This window comes from Dermacentor silvarum, chromosome 9, assembly GCF_013339745.2.
Source record: "Dermacentor silvarum isolate Dsil-2018 chromosome 9, BIME_Dsil_1.4, whole genome shotgun sequence".
NCBI classification, from domain to species: Eukaryota; Metazoa; Arthropoda; class Arachnida; order Ixodida; family Ixodidae; genus Dermacentor; species Dermacentor silvarum.
In genome coordinates, this window is record NC_051162.1 from 67,971,744 (window position 1) to 67,988,591 (window position 16,848).

A 16,848-nucleotide genomic window follows, 5' to 3' on the forward strand; every position below is an offset into this window, starting at 1 on the left:
CCTAGAAGAAATGACTTCAACACTTTATAGCCCTACATAATGTTCTGTACACATGTGGCTCAATGCCTGTTGCTGTAGCTGAAATATTCTAGTTTATAGTTGCATCAATGATGACACTGACGCATTGCTGCGCGCACCGTCGAGCAACATTCTGTCAATTCTTTTACCAAGTAAATATGGCTACACCAAGAATGGTTTATCGCATCCACGTGATCTGAAAGCAAAATTAGTATCTAAAATCCCTGTGCTCAGTTATAAACCACATAGTCATATTTAGAGAGGCATAAAGATACTTCCCTCGGTGCAAATAGTATTTAGAAACGTTGCCGGTACGTCAAGCCACTTTCTCATAGGCAAACACAGATGAAAGCCTTTGGTTATAGAAACAGCAAATGGTGATGTCAAACGCTGTCGAAGATAAACAACGTAATGCTCACAACTCGAACCTCAAATAATATATCTCACACTTACCGATGACGATGTTGACACATGTACTTGTTTATCTTTCACCGGTGACCACTTTTCACCGGCTAACAAATGTTAAACGTTATCGCTCGGCGCAGGACGCGCCCGCATGTATGCGAAATTTCGCGAAAGTTATCGATGCTTGTATCCCTTGTCTGTTAACACCGACGCTTATGTAATCTGATTGTATGAGCAACGCGAATTGTCTATTACTTTCTGGAAGGCAGGCGGGCACCAAAGATTACTCATGCATAAAAGCCGACGCGTTTCGGCGCTGATCAGATTCCGACTATCGCCGAATTTGTTCGCCACTATCGTTGTGCTTCGAGTGCAGCTTGCTTTTCTGGGCACAGGTTAGCCAACAAAAATTCCGTTTCGTCATTCACAGTTTTGTGACTGTTTTCTTCAATGTCACTACTACGTGAAATTATACAGCACGTGGTACAAGTGCATAACAAAGGCGCTTGCCCAATCTTGGATAAATACAAGAAGTTGCTTTAGCATAAGGTTGTCTCGCATTCTGGTAATTCTTCATTGTGGTTATCAATTCGTAGAGATAGAGTGACGTGACTGGCAATCTTGCTAGGTAAACTAACATGGGCTGGATTGTACAAACAGGCTTCCGAAGAATACATGGTTCCCCTTAAAAACTAGAAGATGAATTATCAACAAAATACCTTGCCATCTATGCTGACAACCAATCCTTAAATGTTCCCGTGCTCTGTAAATCCCAAGGCTGATAACATAGTAAACCTTATCGACAACGGTGGTGGTACCATCTCTCCCGAAAATGCGCATCCGTGATTAACACCATTTTTTCGCGTAACTTTTCTGATGACCAAAATATCTGGCTGCCAGAATTTTCATGCACCAAATACACCATTATGTTTCTTATAATTATTGATTCTAGCGGTGGTGAAAATGGTATTAAAATAAAATGTTCCTCTTCACCCGGCTGCAATGAAATTAACACAAAGTTCTCGAAAGCCACAATGGTGTATTCATCAGTTATTTTAACTAGACCGTTTCAGCAATCATTGGACACGGGATCTCTTCCAGTTGAATGGAAGATCGGGAAGGTGATTCCACATTTCAAGTCAGGTAACCAGCAATCACCAATAAATTACCGGCCCATGTCCCTCACAGGCAATCCCTGCAAAATATTTGAGCATATTCAGTTTTCAAACCTTCCTAACTTTCTCGAATCAAATAAATTTTTTTGCCGTCGCAACATGGTTCTCGCAAATCATATTCTTGTGAAACACAAGCATTATCTTTCACTAAAAACTTCTTGTCACCCTTGATCGTTCTTCTCTAATTGACTGCATTTTTCTAGATTTCTCTAAAGCATTTGACAAGGTATGTCATAAACTGCTTCTCTACAAACTACACCAGCTTAACATAGACACTAAACTGCTCTATTGGCTAGAAATCTTTCTTACTAACAGTTCTCAGTTTGTGTCGACAAATAACGTAAATTCAGAGCACACTGCTGTTGGATCAGGGGTTCCTCAAGGGACGGTACTAGGCTCCTTACTCTTTTTTATTTACATTAATAACTTACCTTTGTGTGTTTCCTCGTACATTAACCTCTTTGCCGATGATTGTGTTGTCTATCGAGAAATAACCTGCGTTGATGATACTAAAGCCCTTCAGTCCGACCTTGATGCTATTAACAAATGCTGCAACATATGGTTGATGGAACTTAATATAAGGAAATGCAAACATATGCGCATATTTTGAACAGCATGTGTTTCGTCCATTTACCACATCGCTTATATTTTTTGGAGACCGTGTCCTCATACAAATACCTAGGCTTCAGATTACAGCATACCTGTCTTGGGCAGACCACATTTCGTATATAATAAGCAACGCTAATCGAATTTTGGGGTACCTCCGTCGTAACTTCGCACAAGTATCTTCATTCATAAAATTAGTCGTGTACAAAACGCTCATTCGCCCGAAATTACAATATACTGCCTCCGTCTGGGATCCAAGCCACGAGAAGCTAATTCAGTCACTAGAATTGGTTCAAAATAACTCTACGCGTTTCATTCTTTCTAACTACAACAGAACAGCAAGCATATCTTAAATGAAATTAAGCCTTGACCTATCATCCCTTGCATCCCGTCGTAAGTTGTTTCGTTTGAGCCTTTTTCACTCCATATTTCACCATCCTACGCTCCGCCATGAGCTTATTTCACATCATCAGTATGTTTCATCTCACTTAGATCACGCACAAACAGTTCGAATTCCGTTTTTGCAGAACTGACGCTTTCTTTTTTAAGTCATTCTTACCATTGACATCCGAAGAGTGTAATCACCTTGCTTCGGATGTAATCTCCATCAGGAATCACCACCTATTCAAGAACGCCGTAGCTAGCATTGTTTAATTAGAATCTTATGTGTGTGCTCATTCTTTGTTATATATATATATATATATATATATATATATATATATATATATATATGGACATTCTTTCACATGTAACCCAGTCCCCTCTCTAATGCCTTTGGCCCTGAGGGCATGTTAAATAAATAAATAAATAAATAAATAAATGTGCCTATAATTGTATAGTGAGTCATTCGACCTAAATGTGTGCAGTTTTTGATGACTTTGCAAAACAAAGCAAAAGAAACAAGTGGGCTGCCCATAAACATATCCGAGGAGTCCTAAGCACTTCTGATGAATTGTGAATGCGAAAGTATTAATGTCCAATTGAAGACCGCTGTGCAGTCCCTCGAGTTCTTCGCTACGAGTAATGTTTTCGAGCTTTGAATGTGGAATATGTTATCGGTTGGTTATGTGTTTTGAAGGTGGATATTGTCATGTTGTAGTGACGATGAAGAAAACAGTCGCAAAAGTGTAAATGACGGAGCGGACTTTTTATTGGGCGAACCTGTGCCCACAAAAGCAAGTTGCACTCGGAGCAGAACGATAGCGGCGAACACAGTCAGCGACCGTCGAACTCTGATCAGCGGCGAAACGCGTCGGCTTGTATGCATGAGTCATCGAAGGTTCCAGATTTCAATATTGTGGGCACGTGGGCACCAGAGTAATCCCTGGTACCCGCGTGTCTTCCAGAAAGTACTTGACAATTCACGTCGCTCACACAATCAGGTTACATAAGCGTGGGTGACAACAGACAACGGATAACAGCATCGATAACGGTCGAGAAACTTCCGATACGTGCAGGTGCGTCCTGTGTCGAGCGATAACGTTTTAACATTTGTTAGCCGGTGAAAAGTGGTTACCGGTGAAAGATAAACAAGTAGACGTGTCAATATGTTGTATGTGATCAAGTTATTGGAATAAATTGGTGCGGGATTATCTTTTTGACAGTTTCAACGTTCGCAACGTATACTACGTGGTTGAATACCTTAAGCATATCAATTTAAACACAGGGGCAGTGCGCACACGTGCGGCTATGGCTGAATGCGGCGCCTAATAAAATACTCAGCCCACACATGCAAGCTTCAACAGAGAGGACGGGCGAAATAGAACGCCTGCTCTTGTCCTAGCGCGCCAGGTATTGCGTGAGGGGAAAATACATCGCTGCGACGTGCATCTGCTTCTTCGCTCGTTAATTGCGTTCTCCCATTCTCTTACTTCGTCTGCAGGGACCTGGCACAGACAGCGACATCTCGTAATTGCCCAGATTGCGACTACCGACGTTGTAGATGCTTCAGACTCTATTGCGGTACGTGCTGCTCCAGCCACCGAGCAAGCAGCTGCAGCATGCGGTGCCAACGCCGCATGCCACCGACGTCCTGCGCGACGAAATACCGAGGAAGCAGCAGCGACCACAAATGCAGGCAGGTACGCGCAGCAGCTAAGCCAAGTGGATGAGAGAGAGAGACAGGCACATCGCGGTGATGCACGCTTCCCTCAAGCAACACCTGGTGCGCGCACAACTGCGACAGCGGGGCTTCCGTTTCGCCCAGTCTGCTACGTCGAGGCGTGGTCGTGAAGTGGCGTCGCAACGAATGGGAATTCGGGTGCCCTTTCGCTGCTACAGACACCGCCGTTTTCGCTGAATAGGCCACTTGATGCTTTCTCATAAAAAGTCAGCATATTTAATGGCAACAAGGCACAGCTGCCCACATGCAACATAGAGGGAGCTAGCATTGCGAATGCAAACGTCCCATGACACGAATAGCCACGACAATAACTGCACAAGTGTAATGCTTTAGAAGTTGTTACAAAGGGCCGCTTTTGCTTTCACATAATAGTTAATGTCAAAAAATCATTTCCTGAATGTCTCATAATTGCGGGTATAGAAGGCAGTTGAACTCGGAATCCGGGAGCATTAGCTGTACAGCTTATGATTGCTGATAAAATTAAGAGCCATTGACATTGAATTTCCCGCATGACCGAGCCTTGTCCCTCGTAGTCCGTAGCTCTGGTTGGCACAGAGATCACTATGTATGTATGTATATGCATACACACACACACACACACACACACACACATATATATATATATATATATATATATATATATATATATATATTGTAATGAATGAGGAACACAGAGACAGCACCCATTCCTGGGCCGGCTATTCTATTTTCGCCGTCCGTAGTCTTGCTTCTCTTCTAGCGCCCGCCTTGCGAGCGCGCGCGGCCAAGTTCACTTCGCCTTGTCACTCGGCCAGGCTGCAAGTTTCCGGTGTGCTTGCAACTAAGCAAGTTGTCCAGGGTTTGAGGTCGTCGTTGGTGATCCGTCCGGCGCGCAACCAGCTTCTCTGGCGGGCGGCACTGACTGCGGCGGGCTGGTCGCAGGTCTCGCCGATGATTATCCCGTCGCTCTTGAAAAAATACGACAGGAAATTCTTGACGCCAAACCATAGTTTGTAGCACTGAACGCGCATGGTCGCATTGATCGCGTTCGGTCACAACGCATCGGTGTGGTCTACGACGCGGCTTCTTAATTGAGGAGGTGAGCATCCGTGCTCGCATGGGACCCAACTTGCGCTTTTGCAGAGTTGCCACTGACGGAACAAGGCTCCTCAAGGTGTTCGATGTCACGTCGTGTGCAGTTGAGCTGTCCAAGTTCGAGGCTGGGATACAAGGTGGATCTAGCGGAAGCGGGGTGGTAGCGGAAGCGCAAGTGCGCTCGGCGTTTCCCACTAATTCGGATAGAGCCGACGGTGTCACCCGGTGAGACGGCACCTTCATGTGCACATCCAACAGCGAGCTTGGAGACCGCGTCACCGACTGCTGTGGATAGCATGTTATCGCGGGATCGGGCAGCGATGGTGGGGTGCCTGATGCCGAAGCAGAGTCCGAGACCCGCGGTGGAAAAAGTAGCTGGCAATCGGGGTCTACAGCAGGGCAGGCCGTGATCCCATATGTCTAAACCTTGTCGGCAGCGGCGATTTGGTGTTGCTCCCGAGCTTCATGGGGCTGAAGTCGCAGAATCTCGGCTGGCGTAGATAACCATGTCAAAGTAGGAGAAGTAGTCGCCATGCGCTTCCCACTGTCTTCGGTAGAGCCGACGGCGACACCCGATGAGCCGGTGTCTGCGGCGCACCACTCTGCCTGAGGGCTGCTTTAGGGCACACCTGCCGCAGCGTCAAAGCGGTAGCTCGCAGGAGCGCCATGCGCAGAAATGGGCTGGTCGGACTCAACGAAGGCACAAGGATGCCGGCCGAAAGCAGCTATGAGCGCTGCGCTACATTCAGGCTAGGACTGCTGCTTGACGCCTTCGCAGGTCCTAGCCATTTGGCTGCAAAAGTCGTTTGGCTGCAACCAGCCATCTTTTGTGGTCTGTCCAAGCATGCCGATCACCCAAGGCATTGATGGTGCGAACCCAAAGGGTGACGTCATCTTCAAAGCCGCGAAACGGCGGTATTTTTACGCAAGCCGGCTGCTGGAAGTCGCAGCACCTCGTCTCCGCCAGGTTGCTTGTCCAGCTTCTCGTGGAACTAGGGCTGGTGTCCACGGACACTGCGGTCGTTGTAGGAGCGACAGCCGGTTCTACCACCAAGGAAGCTGGGACGGCGTACCTTGTTGGTTGAGGAGTCGAAGTAGTGCCGGGCATGATAGTCTCGCCAAGGGAAGCGTGGACGGCGTTCCCAGGCAGGACGGGTCCATGACGGAGGGGCTGAAGCGCTGTCCCAATGTGAGGTGCAACCGCGAAACCACTGAGGGATGCGAAGGTGTTCCTCATAACCTCGAGCGGTTCGGTCAGCAGCGAGATGGCTCGCATGGCGTCGGACAAGCAGCCGGCTGAGCCGCCCGTAGAGCCAGGGGCGAAATCCACGTACCCTGAGGCGGCGGCAGCGGCCGCAACACTCGGGCCAGCCGGACCAGTGGCCAAGGGAGCCTGAACGGCTTCTGTTGAGCCAGAACTGGTGGCGTATGCGGCACTCATTGCAGACGGAAGCATGATCAGGGGAGCGTGAACAGCATCCCTAGCTGGCTGAGATGTCGATGATATCATGGGGCCGGGATAAAGGGCATAGGAAGCGTGGACGGCGTTCCCTGGCCGCAGCAGGATCCATGTCTAAGGCAGCGTGGACGGCATGCCTTGGCGGATCAGACCTTGACGTAGTCCCAGGTGCAGCATCTATGCGAAGGGAAGCGTTGACGGCGTTCCCTCGCCGGAAGGACCCTGGACGGCGAGATGCCGGAGGACGCAAGGCCTCCGCAGGACGGTGCTTAAGGCTGAAGCCCCTTAAGACTTGGCGTTCGCCGGCTGCGCCATTGTAATGAATGAGAAACACAGAGACAGCACCCGTTCCTGGGCCGGCTGTTCTATATTCTCCGCCCGTCGTCTTTCTTCTCTTCTAGCGCCCGCCTTGCGAGCGCGCGCGGCCAAGTTCACTTCACCTTGACAATATATATATGTATATATGTACGCCAAGCTCAGCTTCCGGAACCGGCTTCCGCTTCCGGTTCCGGAAGCCAGCTTCCGGCGTTTTTCCCGAATGATCCCCAGGTGCTTCGCCCACTCATCATCATTCACTTCGTGGATATGCGGTTTTTTTCTTTGTGGCTCTATTGAGTCGAGGAGACTGCGTTGAAGGGGCCCTAAGCCACCCCTCGAGCTTGGTAAAAAAACTTGGTCCCCGGATAGTTACGCTGCTGTAAATACCTCAGCCAAATTTTGCAGCCGTGTGCGGTGCGCGGAGCTCTCAAGCGGAGCACGAAGTCACCTTTCTCTCAAACAGTCTACTGAACAGGAGCCTGCTCCTGATTTTTTTTCTGGACGCTTCATTTCGTAATAAACCGGATTCCTATACGCGGCTGCTCTTGGCGCATAGCTGACGTCAATCAAGAAGGCATTCTGGATCAGTGCACTTCTTCCTACGCTTAATGTGTATATTCATTGACGGCTGAAGTAAGCGAAAATCTGCTTTCGAATTTCGATACTAATTACGTACTTCCGGAAGAAGCCGACTGTGGTCTGCTCACTCACAGCCGAGGCCGCCCACGCAGGAATTAAACTTTGGCCACCCTGATTACTGGTGTCAGATCTACCTAATTTATATTAGTTTTTAACACTGAGGCAGCTTCCAACCACGCGAAACTTCAGGTCAGACCACACGCTCGCTTGCCAGCGCGCGCTCACTTATGGACGTGCCTGGTTAGACGCCTTCTCAGTCTTCGGATCTTAATAGTTATCAATTGCGCTTCAAAAAGCGCAAGTTGAATGTGGCCAATATCTGTCGGTCGAACTAGTGCAGGAAAAAGCCGGTCCGCACCACGGATCAAAGCGAGAGAGCAGCGTATGAGCGCGAGCACGCACTCAAGTCAAGTCTTGCACAAGGGAAACGCTGCACTTGCATGTAGCGGCGGCGTGCTACGCAGCGTATATACCGCGGCCGCCGCGGGGTGCCGCGACAACTCCACTGGCTTAGGGTGCCAGATGTCCTCTTCACCGACAGAGGAGGAGGACACCGGGAGACTCTACCTGGCGCCTATTTTGGTGCCAGTTTATTATTTTGGCGTATGCGCCAAAATAGTATATAGTGGGGTCTACGTGAACATCCAAAATGAAAATGAAAATGAAAGCCTTCGCAGTGCTAATCTTTGAAGAAGAAGGGGATGCACCGCGAGCGGTTTGTTTTATTGCCATTATTGCCAATTGTTCTATTGCCAACTTTATTTAGCAACGCATTTGTGAAATAGCGTAATTTAACTTGAAATGCATTTCTCGACTTCGATATAAAGCGGTTCAAGGCTCATTTAAGAAGGATCCATGTGAGTGCTGCATTGACACCAGCTGCAGCAAAATCCGGGTCATTGGCCGGCCTACGGCTTGACTTGTCTCGTCCTCTCTCGCAAATCTACCGCAAAACCTCCTGTGGAGTATTCCCGAACTGTACTCATCAGGCGTTAGAACCAGTCACAATTGAAGCTACAATTAAGCCACCCGCCTGTCTGCAATCCGTGGACCCTGTAGAAACTTCTTCCTCGCTCAGCTACTATCATCATCGTGATTGTTGTTCCATTAAACGCCATGTTTGCTCATCGAATGCTCTTCCTGTGTGGTCCTTCGCGTGTTTCTACAAAGTGGTGCCGAAACCCGGGAGCTGTAATAATCAACGAGCGAACAGCCCCCAGCGCCGACTGACGACGAGGCTACGCATGGATTCACTGGGAAGAGCGGAGTCAACGCTACCGACGGCCCTCATCCACCCACCGACAGTCGCCTTCTGCAAGGAGGCCGAGCTGATCGTGAATAGGGAACTTATCAGAACGATGGTAAGCTTCATTTTCGACGATTTCGACACGGCGCTCACTGAGGCCACAACGGCTCAACTTCACCTCATGAGCAGTCGGCTCAAAATGCTTCAGGAGAAGCTTCGTTTTCTAGACGAAAAGGTCGAAGTACTGATCTCTGACGATGACCTATATGAAGAATATACTATTCAGGTAGACTACATGAATAAAGTGGTTACGCTGAACTCTAAACTCAGCCTTGCTATTGAGATGAGACAGAGTGTAAAGAGGGAAAACGTCTCACAGATCTCTGGAAGCGGAATGAGCATCTTATTATTCTTGTGCCTTGTAGCGTTGCAAAGCATACAACCGGTAAAAGATTGCAAGACCGAAGCTCCAATCCATGGCTGCATTGACGAAGGTAAACGAAAAAGAATGGCATAAAGACAGAAATCTTCAATGACATGGAAGCACCTACTGAAGACAATATTGTCGTGTCTAAAACCGGTAGTAACATGGTTAGTGACGTGTATGATGGAACCGAAGACAGCTATCAACTGATGTCATCACTTGGACTTTCGAGACGCGTCGAAAGCACAAGGACGAACAGGTAGTAGCTGCTGTAGCCACAGGGATACCGAAAGAGCTATTGTACAGTGCGCAAGGCATGCGAATGGTTCAAATAGCACCACACTGTTCGACAATGCACCTCATGAACAGCCCAGGAGTCTACCAAGGCCTCATTTCCACGGCTGAGTCACGGTCCCGTCCAGCCAAGGGAACGCATATTCATTGTACTGAGAACCAGGAAGACGCATGTGTGAACCGATGCGCCGGTACAGGTGCCGACAACAGGATACCCATCGTCACTGCACAATCAACCTAGAAGAGTGTCTGCCGCTGCCCTGTCCCCCGCTTTCAGAACTGCTTAACTCTGAAAGAATCCTACTTGGCACAAACAACCAACGTCCAACCATTAAGATTACTACTGCCGCAGATATCCAGTAAAGCAAGGACAACGTTGCATCAGAGACCGGACATAATCTACGCAAAATCAAAGAAGTGCAAAGACAGGCCAAAGTGTCCGTTTCGCCAAGTGCTTTGCCGACGCTGGGCACCTCTTGACGACGTCCACACTGTTTGAAGGAAGATCAAGCAACGGACCACAGAATACTAAGCGCCAGCTACTGTTGTTGAACGTTGAGCATCGTCGTCTAACACCAGCAGGTGTGCACACAAGAAATGGCACTACGAAACGCAGTACAACTGCCCATTCGGTAAGACAACAAGGACAGAGCACAGGTCCTGGTGAATACGGATCACAAGGCGAATTTACACGAATTATTGCACAACGCCGCCCGTGTGATGTTTCCTTCTCATTATTTGGCCCGCGGGAACTTAACGATTGTTTTATATGGTGTAACTTGACTGTCTCTTTGCCAAGGACACGAAAAAAACCCTTCATGTTGCAGCAGGGAGTGTGCAGAAAGTTCCTCGCGCAGCTTCTCTCATCATCATCATAGTGATTGTTGTTCCATTAAACGCCATGTTTGCTCATCGACCGCTCTTCCTTTGTGGTCCTTCGCGGATTTCTACAGACCTTGGGTGTGAAGTTATGATGCAAACCGTACGTTCCTGTTGAACATCATCAAACACAACAAATTATATACGTACATAAACATGCATGCTTCACACGCTTATTAACGCAATGCGATCTTTAGAATGAAAGATCACATTTAACCTGATGGTTTTCACACGCACGACAGTGGAGACTCGCAATAACCATCAAAGGAACGCAGCCCAACTGTTGTATCCATTTGTACTCCTATATAGGGCTAACGAAGATACAATTCCCTGTACAATTCAAGCTCTGAATAAGAACTTACATAATGAGGATGCATGACGAAAAGGCAGTAATTTGTTCTTGCAGGTTTACTTTGCTTTTGACTGTTTTTCAGTCGCTACCATAAGCAAATGTTATCTAATTTCCTATATACAAGCACTTCACACGCAATATTTCAGATATAAAGATTAAAGCCCTAGATAGAAGAATGTACTTAATAGAATACTGCATTGTAAACTGAGCATACAGAACTGGACATTTCGTAATCAAAAACACGCTTGCATAATTTTTCATTATTAGTTTCCTATCGGCTCGACCAACAGGCACCATATATTCGGCCTACATAATCGGCCTCCTTACCTATGAACAAGGGTGAACCTCAAAGATCCATTCTTGGATATCTTTTGCTTTTGTAGGTATATCAATGATCTTACTAATTTTTTTTGCTAAAACATCACCATAATTGTGTGCAGAAGGGGCCGGAATGCTAGCTACTGATGGTTCACTGTGTGTAGTAACAGGCAAACACCACACGCACTTCAACAATATATTGAACTTTGGTTGTCTTAATTGACCCTAGTCAATAACTTCTTTCAACCACCGTGTAATTATCCTCGATAACAGTTTTATTGACGCATTAAACGAAGGGTGACGTATTGCGTAAGCGTATTGATGAATGCACGCCATTACTTTACCAATAAACCTTGCCGAAATATACTTTCCTTACATTCATAGCCGTCCTAATTACTGCATCTCATCATAGGGAAACACCTATCCAACTCACCTGATGCCACTGCAATAGACACAAATCCAAGCTACTAGAACACTAACGTTTTTTTCATACAGTTGAATGTTTCACATTTGATCTAAAGCTTCACAATACTCTGTATGGAAAAATAAGCACTGTTCAATATCACAATTGCTTTGTTGATGTCTACAAATTGGTTATTTCATCCGATATAAAATTTGATAATCTTCTCATAAATAGTAACCCAACCTGCTGTAACTGGACTGTTTATCGCCTCTCATGCCACAATAATCATTCTTCGCATAGTACATTTCAAAAGGAGTGTCTGGTATTCCCTTTCACTACCTAATACATTGACATTTTATCATGTATTAGTTTCTTTGTATTGTGAATATAAAATATTTACCCGCGTTTTTTTCGTTTATTATTTCGCTGTTTTTAGAAAATACAACAGTATTACTCCACATTTATTGTTCATACCGGGTATTTAAAATTATGCTTTACAGAATTCTTAAAAATCGCCTGTGGCAGAGAGCATAATTGTCATCGTTAAGCTGGGTTATTCGAAGAGGCGGACATTGGAAGCACAAGACATCGAAACACATATTCAACTAATTACCAAAAATTACTAGTTACTTGTTATTACTAGTTATTTACTTAGTACTTAATTACTTTACGACATATATTGCAATTTACGAATTCTAGCCGGTGAGTTTGCCAGACGAATCCAGTTTAAATTATTTTCCAGGATTTTACCAGTTTCTAGATAATATTTCCCAAACTGTGGGACGAAATACATGGGCGTTCCAGTTTCTTTTGTGCTTCAATGTATAAAACAGCTTTTTGGTAAAAAAGTAAGTTGAACAACAGTGCATTTTTATGGCGAGTTTGAGTGCGCATACCTCCAAACTGGTGTCATTCTGGAAATTAATTTCAAGTGGATACGCCTGACAAGCTCACCTGCTACAATTCGTAAATTGCAATATGTGTCGTAAAGTAACCAACTACGAAGTTAATCAGTGAATTTTTGCTATGTAGTTGAATATGTGTTTCGATTTCTCGTGCTACTTATGTCCGCCTCATCGAGTAACCAAGCTCTATGATAATAATTATGCTACCTGCCGCAGGCGAGTTCTAAAAATTCAGTGAAACTTAAAAATGAACACCCTTGTATAATTTCCTTACAGGAAGTACCCATGCAGCCTTGAGCTCTGACACCTCCTTCTTTAAATGTATTAATACACATCTTTATCTATTCATGAAACAAACAAAAAGAAATCACTCAACGGTAATTACGCGGGAATGTATTTAAGGTTTTGTTTTTTTTAATTGCGAGGAAGTAAATAAAAAAGCCGGATATTGCAAGATGCGCCAAGCCATAAATTGTTCAGCTAGAGGCAGTGACTCCTTGTTCCGACGCAAACGTATGCCCCTTCGACGATTGTGACCGCGATCTCTACAAATATACTTACTATACATTGATATCTTACATGGAACCTCCTGATCACTAGATTACCTGAAGGGCACGTTGACATGCATGATGCTTCATCTAGGAAAGCATTCGGGTGGTTTGAACAGACGTAGTTTCTTTCACAGCGTCGTGATTGAGTGTTGAAGCTCCACTTGAGGCGGACAAGACTGCATCCTTCCACTGTCGGCGGCTCCAGACAAGCGCTCGCTCCTGATTCGGCGCCTGCCGTTTAACACGTAAGCAGAATTAGTTAGACACTCCATAACAGGTCTGCAGCAAAGAATATTCGCGGCTTTCTCGAACTGTTTTGAGAAAAGAAGTAGAACTTGCAAATCAGAGTTGTAATTATGTGTTGTTCTTCCACCCCCCTGTATTGTCACGACGTTGCCTGAAAAGACAAAAGCCGACGTTTCCTTCCAAACAAAGGCCGCCGTTTAGCCGGAAAGTCGAACCATTGATTGCGATAGCGAATCATTAGACAGGTGTACCAAGTAAGGATAGTAGTTTTGCCGGCCGTCTAAGCTGGTAAATATTCGCTTACTAAACAAATTAACAAGCTTGGTGTCACGCGCGGACAGGCAAACCTGAACACATTTCACTCGATGAACGCCGACACGCTGTCAAATGGCTGGCGTGAGGAACAGCGGCAGCAGATGCGAGCGAATTTCCTTAGTGCCGCCTCTCGCTTCAACACGAATTAAGCGGTGAGACAGCTCACGCGAAGCATTCAGTCCTCGGTGCGCCTCGACTTTATACCAAGAGCAGATCACTGTCAAGATAGACCCCACGCGGCCGCGCTCAACCACACCATGTGTAGCCGCCGCCTGTGTCGAACACAACCACTCTTCTCCCTTGCTGCCATGCGCACGATGGAATATGGCGCGCTACCTCCCCTCCATCCTCCCTTGCGTAAGCGAGATTGAGCCATTGTCCTTCTCGGCTCAGCTTCGCGCCCTCTCACTCATACCGACAGCATATGGCATGCGGCTGCGCTGTTATCGCACTTGGACATTATAGAGGACATCACGGCGACGGCGACGCCGACGGCGGAAATGGGTCTTACAAAATTGCTATCGTAAAAAGTATAATTTAATTGGAAGAGAGCGCTTCTCGTTCAAGCTTTACTAGTCCTTGTGTTCTTTCTGTGCTCTCACATCATAAAATATTATCAGTCAAAGTACAAAGGAATGCCGGCAGAACAGAACGCAGTTCGCTAATTATAAGGAGAACAATATACTGAATAATTTATATTAATTAGTCAATTATAGAACTAAAGGTAGTTAATTTTTTATAAGAAATATTGGGATGACGGGAAAGAAAACAATTCAAGCTTGACAAGGCTCCGGCCCGCTCTCAGAACGGACTTTCTTAACGCAACGTCGTTTTGTGCATTGAAGCACAAAAGTAACTGGAACTGCAATGCATTTCTCCTCAAACTTTAGGAATTATTATCTCGAAACAGCTGTCATCCTGAGAATTTGGAAATGCATGGCGCACCGCAGCGTGCGAACGCAGAGACACGCATCATGCGGCTACCGTGCTCCTCTTTCGCGCTTCTTTCTGAACACGCTGCGCCAGCTAGGGACACTGCCGAAAAGTCTCCATACAGCCTGAGAATTTGCGGGTAAATGAATTTATTTGCGTATCATAAAAAAAACACCGCCCAAGCACTCCGTACAGATTGTTAACCAGCGAAGCTGAAACATGCGGCCCCGGTGTTTAGCAGTGGGTTAATTACGACGCTGTATTGAACCGTTTATCAATTATTGGCTACATGTTTGTCTTTCTAGTGGAACGAAAGCGACAATGGCGGGCGGATGCTGCTAACCACGACGCCGGGCTAACTCGAGATATCGAACGCATGCGACAACGGTGAGCCGAGGAGGCTGCGTTGCGGGCAGAGCAGCGTCAACGTGGCAATGGCGGGAACGCGTTCGCCGGGGCCAACGCTCGCTTTCGGCGGGAGTTTTTCGAGCGGCACTTTGGCTTCGGCATGCGACGAAACGTCCACGTTGAAATCGCGAAGTGGAACGCAAGCGCCAATGGCAGGCGGATGCTCCTAACCACTGACGCCGAGCTAACTCGATATATCGATCGCGTGCGACCACGGCGAGCCGAGGAGTTGGCGTTGCGGGCCGAGCAGATACGACGCAGACAACGACATTGCTAACGGCGTTGCCAATGGCGCGCGTCCTTGGGTGCGACGTAGGCGTAGAGAACGACGTAACTGATGGCACAGCCAATGGAGGCATTTAGCGAAACATGGGACGAACGCTTTTTCGTTTTGCCTAGCCGTATACAGTTTTCGCTGTAAACCTTTCGCGTAGTAGCATGACGTTGTTGAGCCCTTCCGACACGTATGCGACATCGCTCAGCCAATTCTCCTTCGCAGCAGGTTTATACTTCCGTTGCACGCCGCCGCGATTTTCGACCAGCCACCGCAATATAATCAAGGGGAAGCGGAAAAATTGCAGACGCCGGCATTACCCTGCTCATTCAGTTATCTTTTTTCACTGTTCTAGCTCGGCCTCACTGAAACCTTCTCCATTTCTGCGTGGTCCTCGCATCTTGTCAGCCAATTAGAAAAGAATAACCTGTCAAAGGAGGCAATAGCGTTCGCTTTCTACGCAAACAGAAGTGATCTCTTATACACGAGTAGAGGCTTTGATCGGTCTGTTCAAACAACGCTGTAGGTCACCACCCGCTGCTTGTGTCAGCCGCTACGTAAATTTCACGTCGGTAGATTGGATTTAAAATAGATGGCAATTGTTTTACTTTAGAGGGACCGATAGCGCAGTACTTCCTATGCCACTGAAGCCACACCACCTAGATAGCAGAAGGCCTACGCAGTCCGATCTATGACGCCATGCTACCTGGCACGAAATTTCCATTGCCCAGGCTGGCGTGACGATAGCGGTGACATCAAAATGACTGTTGCTTACACGGGAGCATCCCGATTAGTATCTATGGCAGTCGGGCCAGGTATAATGACGTCATAGATCGGAGTGCGTAGGCCTTGTGCTATCTAGGTGGTGTTGTCTAATGCGATATGACGCAGCCTTGAAGGCGCATGCGCTTTTCTTTCTCATTTTTCGTGACACGGGCTACGCGCACGTAGAAACACTGTAATTCTTCACGCGCAATCCCTGCAAACACCGTCAGCGGTACTGTATTCAATCGGGTAGCCACGGCAGGCTTATTCAGTGAATTGTAATCAGCCAATTGCTGCCATCATAAATCTCAGCATAAATGAATTCAAGCTTCAAAGTTTGTGGCACCCTTGAAAGCTTCAGCACGCCGGGTGGAGTCTGTAATGGTATCGCGCATGATTCGCTGAGCAGCTCGTGAGGAGCACTCGAGCCGTGGCCACTGAAAATACATCTCTTTCAGATTGTACACTCCAGTACTCTTGTCAAATAATTACCTCAGAAGATTTAAGATAACAGACATACACTCGGAATGAAGTGTTTAAAAACTGTTCATTTCCGGGGGCAATCTTTTTTTTTCAGCGAAGGAATTCAGACAATAGCTTAAAACCTGGTTAGGGCATTTTTGTCATTTCAATAACAGTGTATGTATAATCGCATACAGAAGCGTTCATAACGACAACCACGCCAACACCTGTGCCGATGGGGGTGACAGCGAAAATTT

At 46.6% G+C, this 16,848-nt stretch overlaps 1 protein-coding gene across 1 annotated transcript in view; it reads right to left on the reverse strand.

Moving 5' to 3' along the window:
- Positions 1–16,848, reverse strand: part of LOC125940241 (uncharacterized) — a 40,787-nt gene that overhangs the window by 19,071 nt on the left and 4,868 nt on the right. The window contains exon 2 of the mRNA XM_049656108.1: positions 13,243–13,419. Coding sequence (XP_049512065.1) covers positions 13,243–13,419 — 177 coding nt within the window. The remainder of the gene's footprint in view (positions 1–13,242; positions 13,420–16,848) is intronic.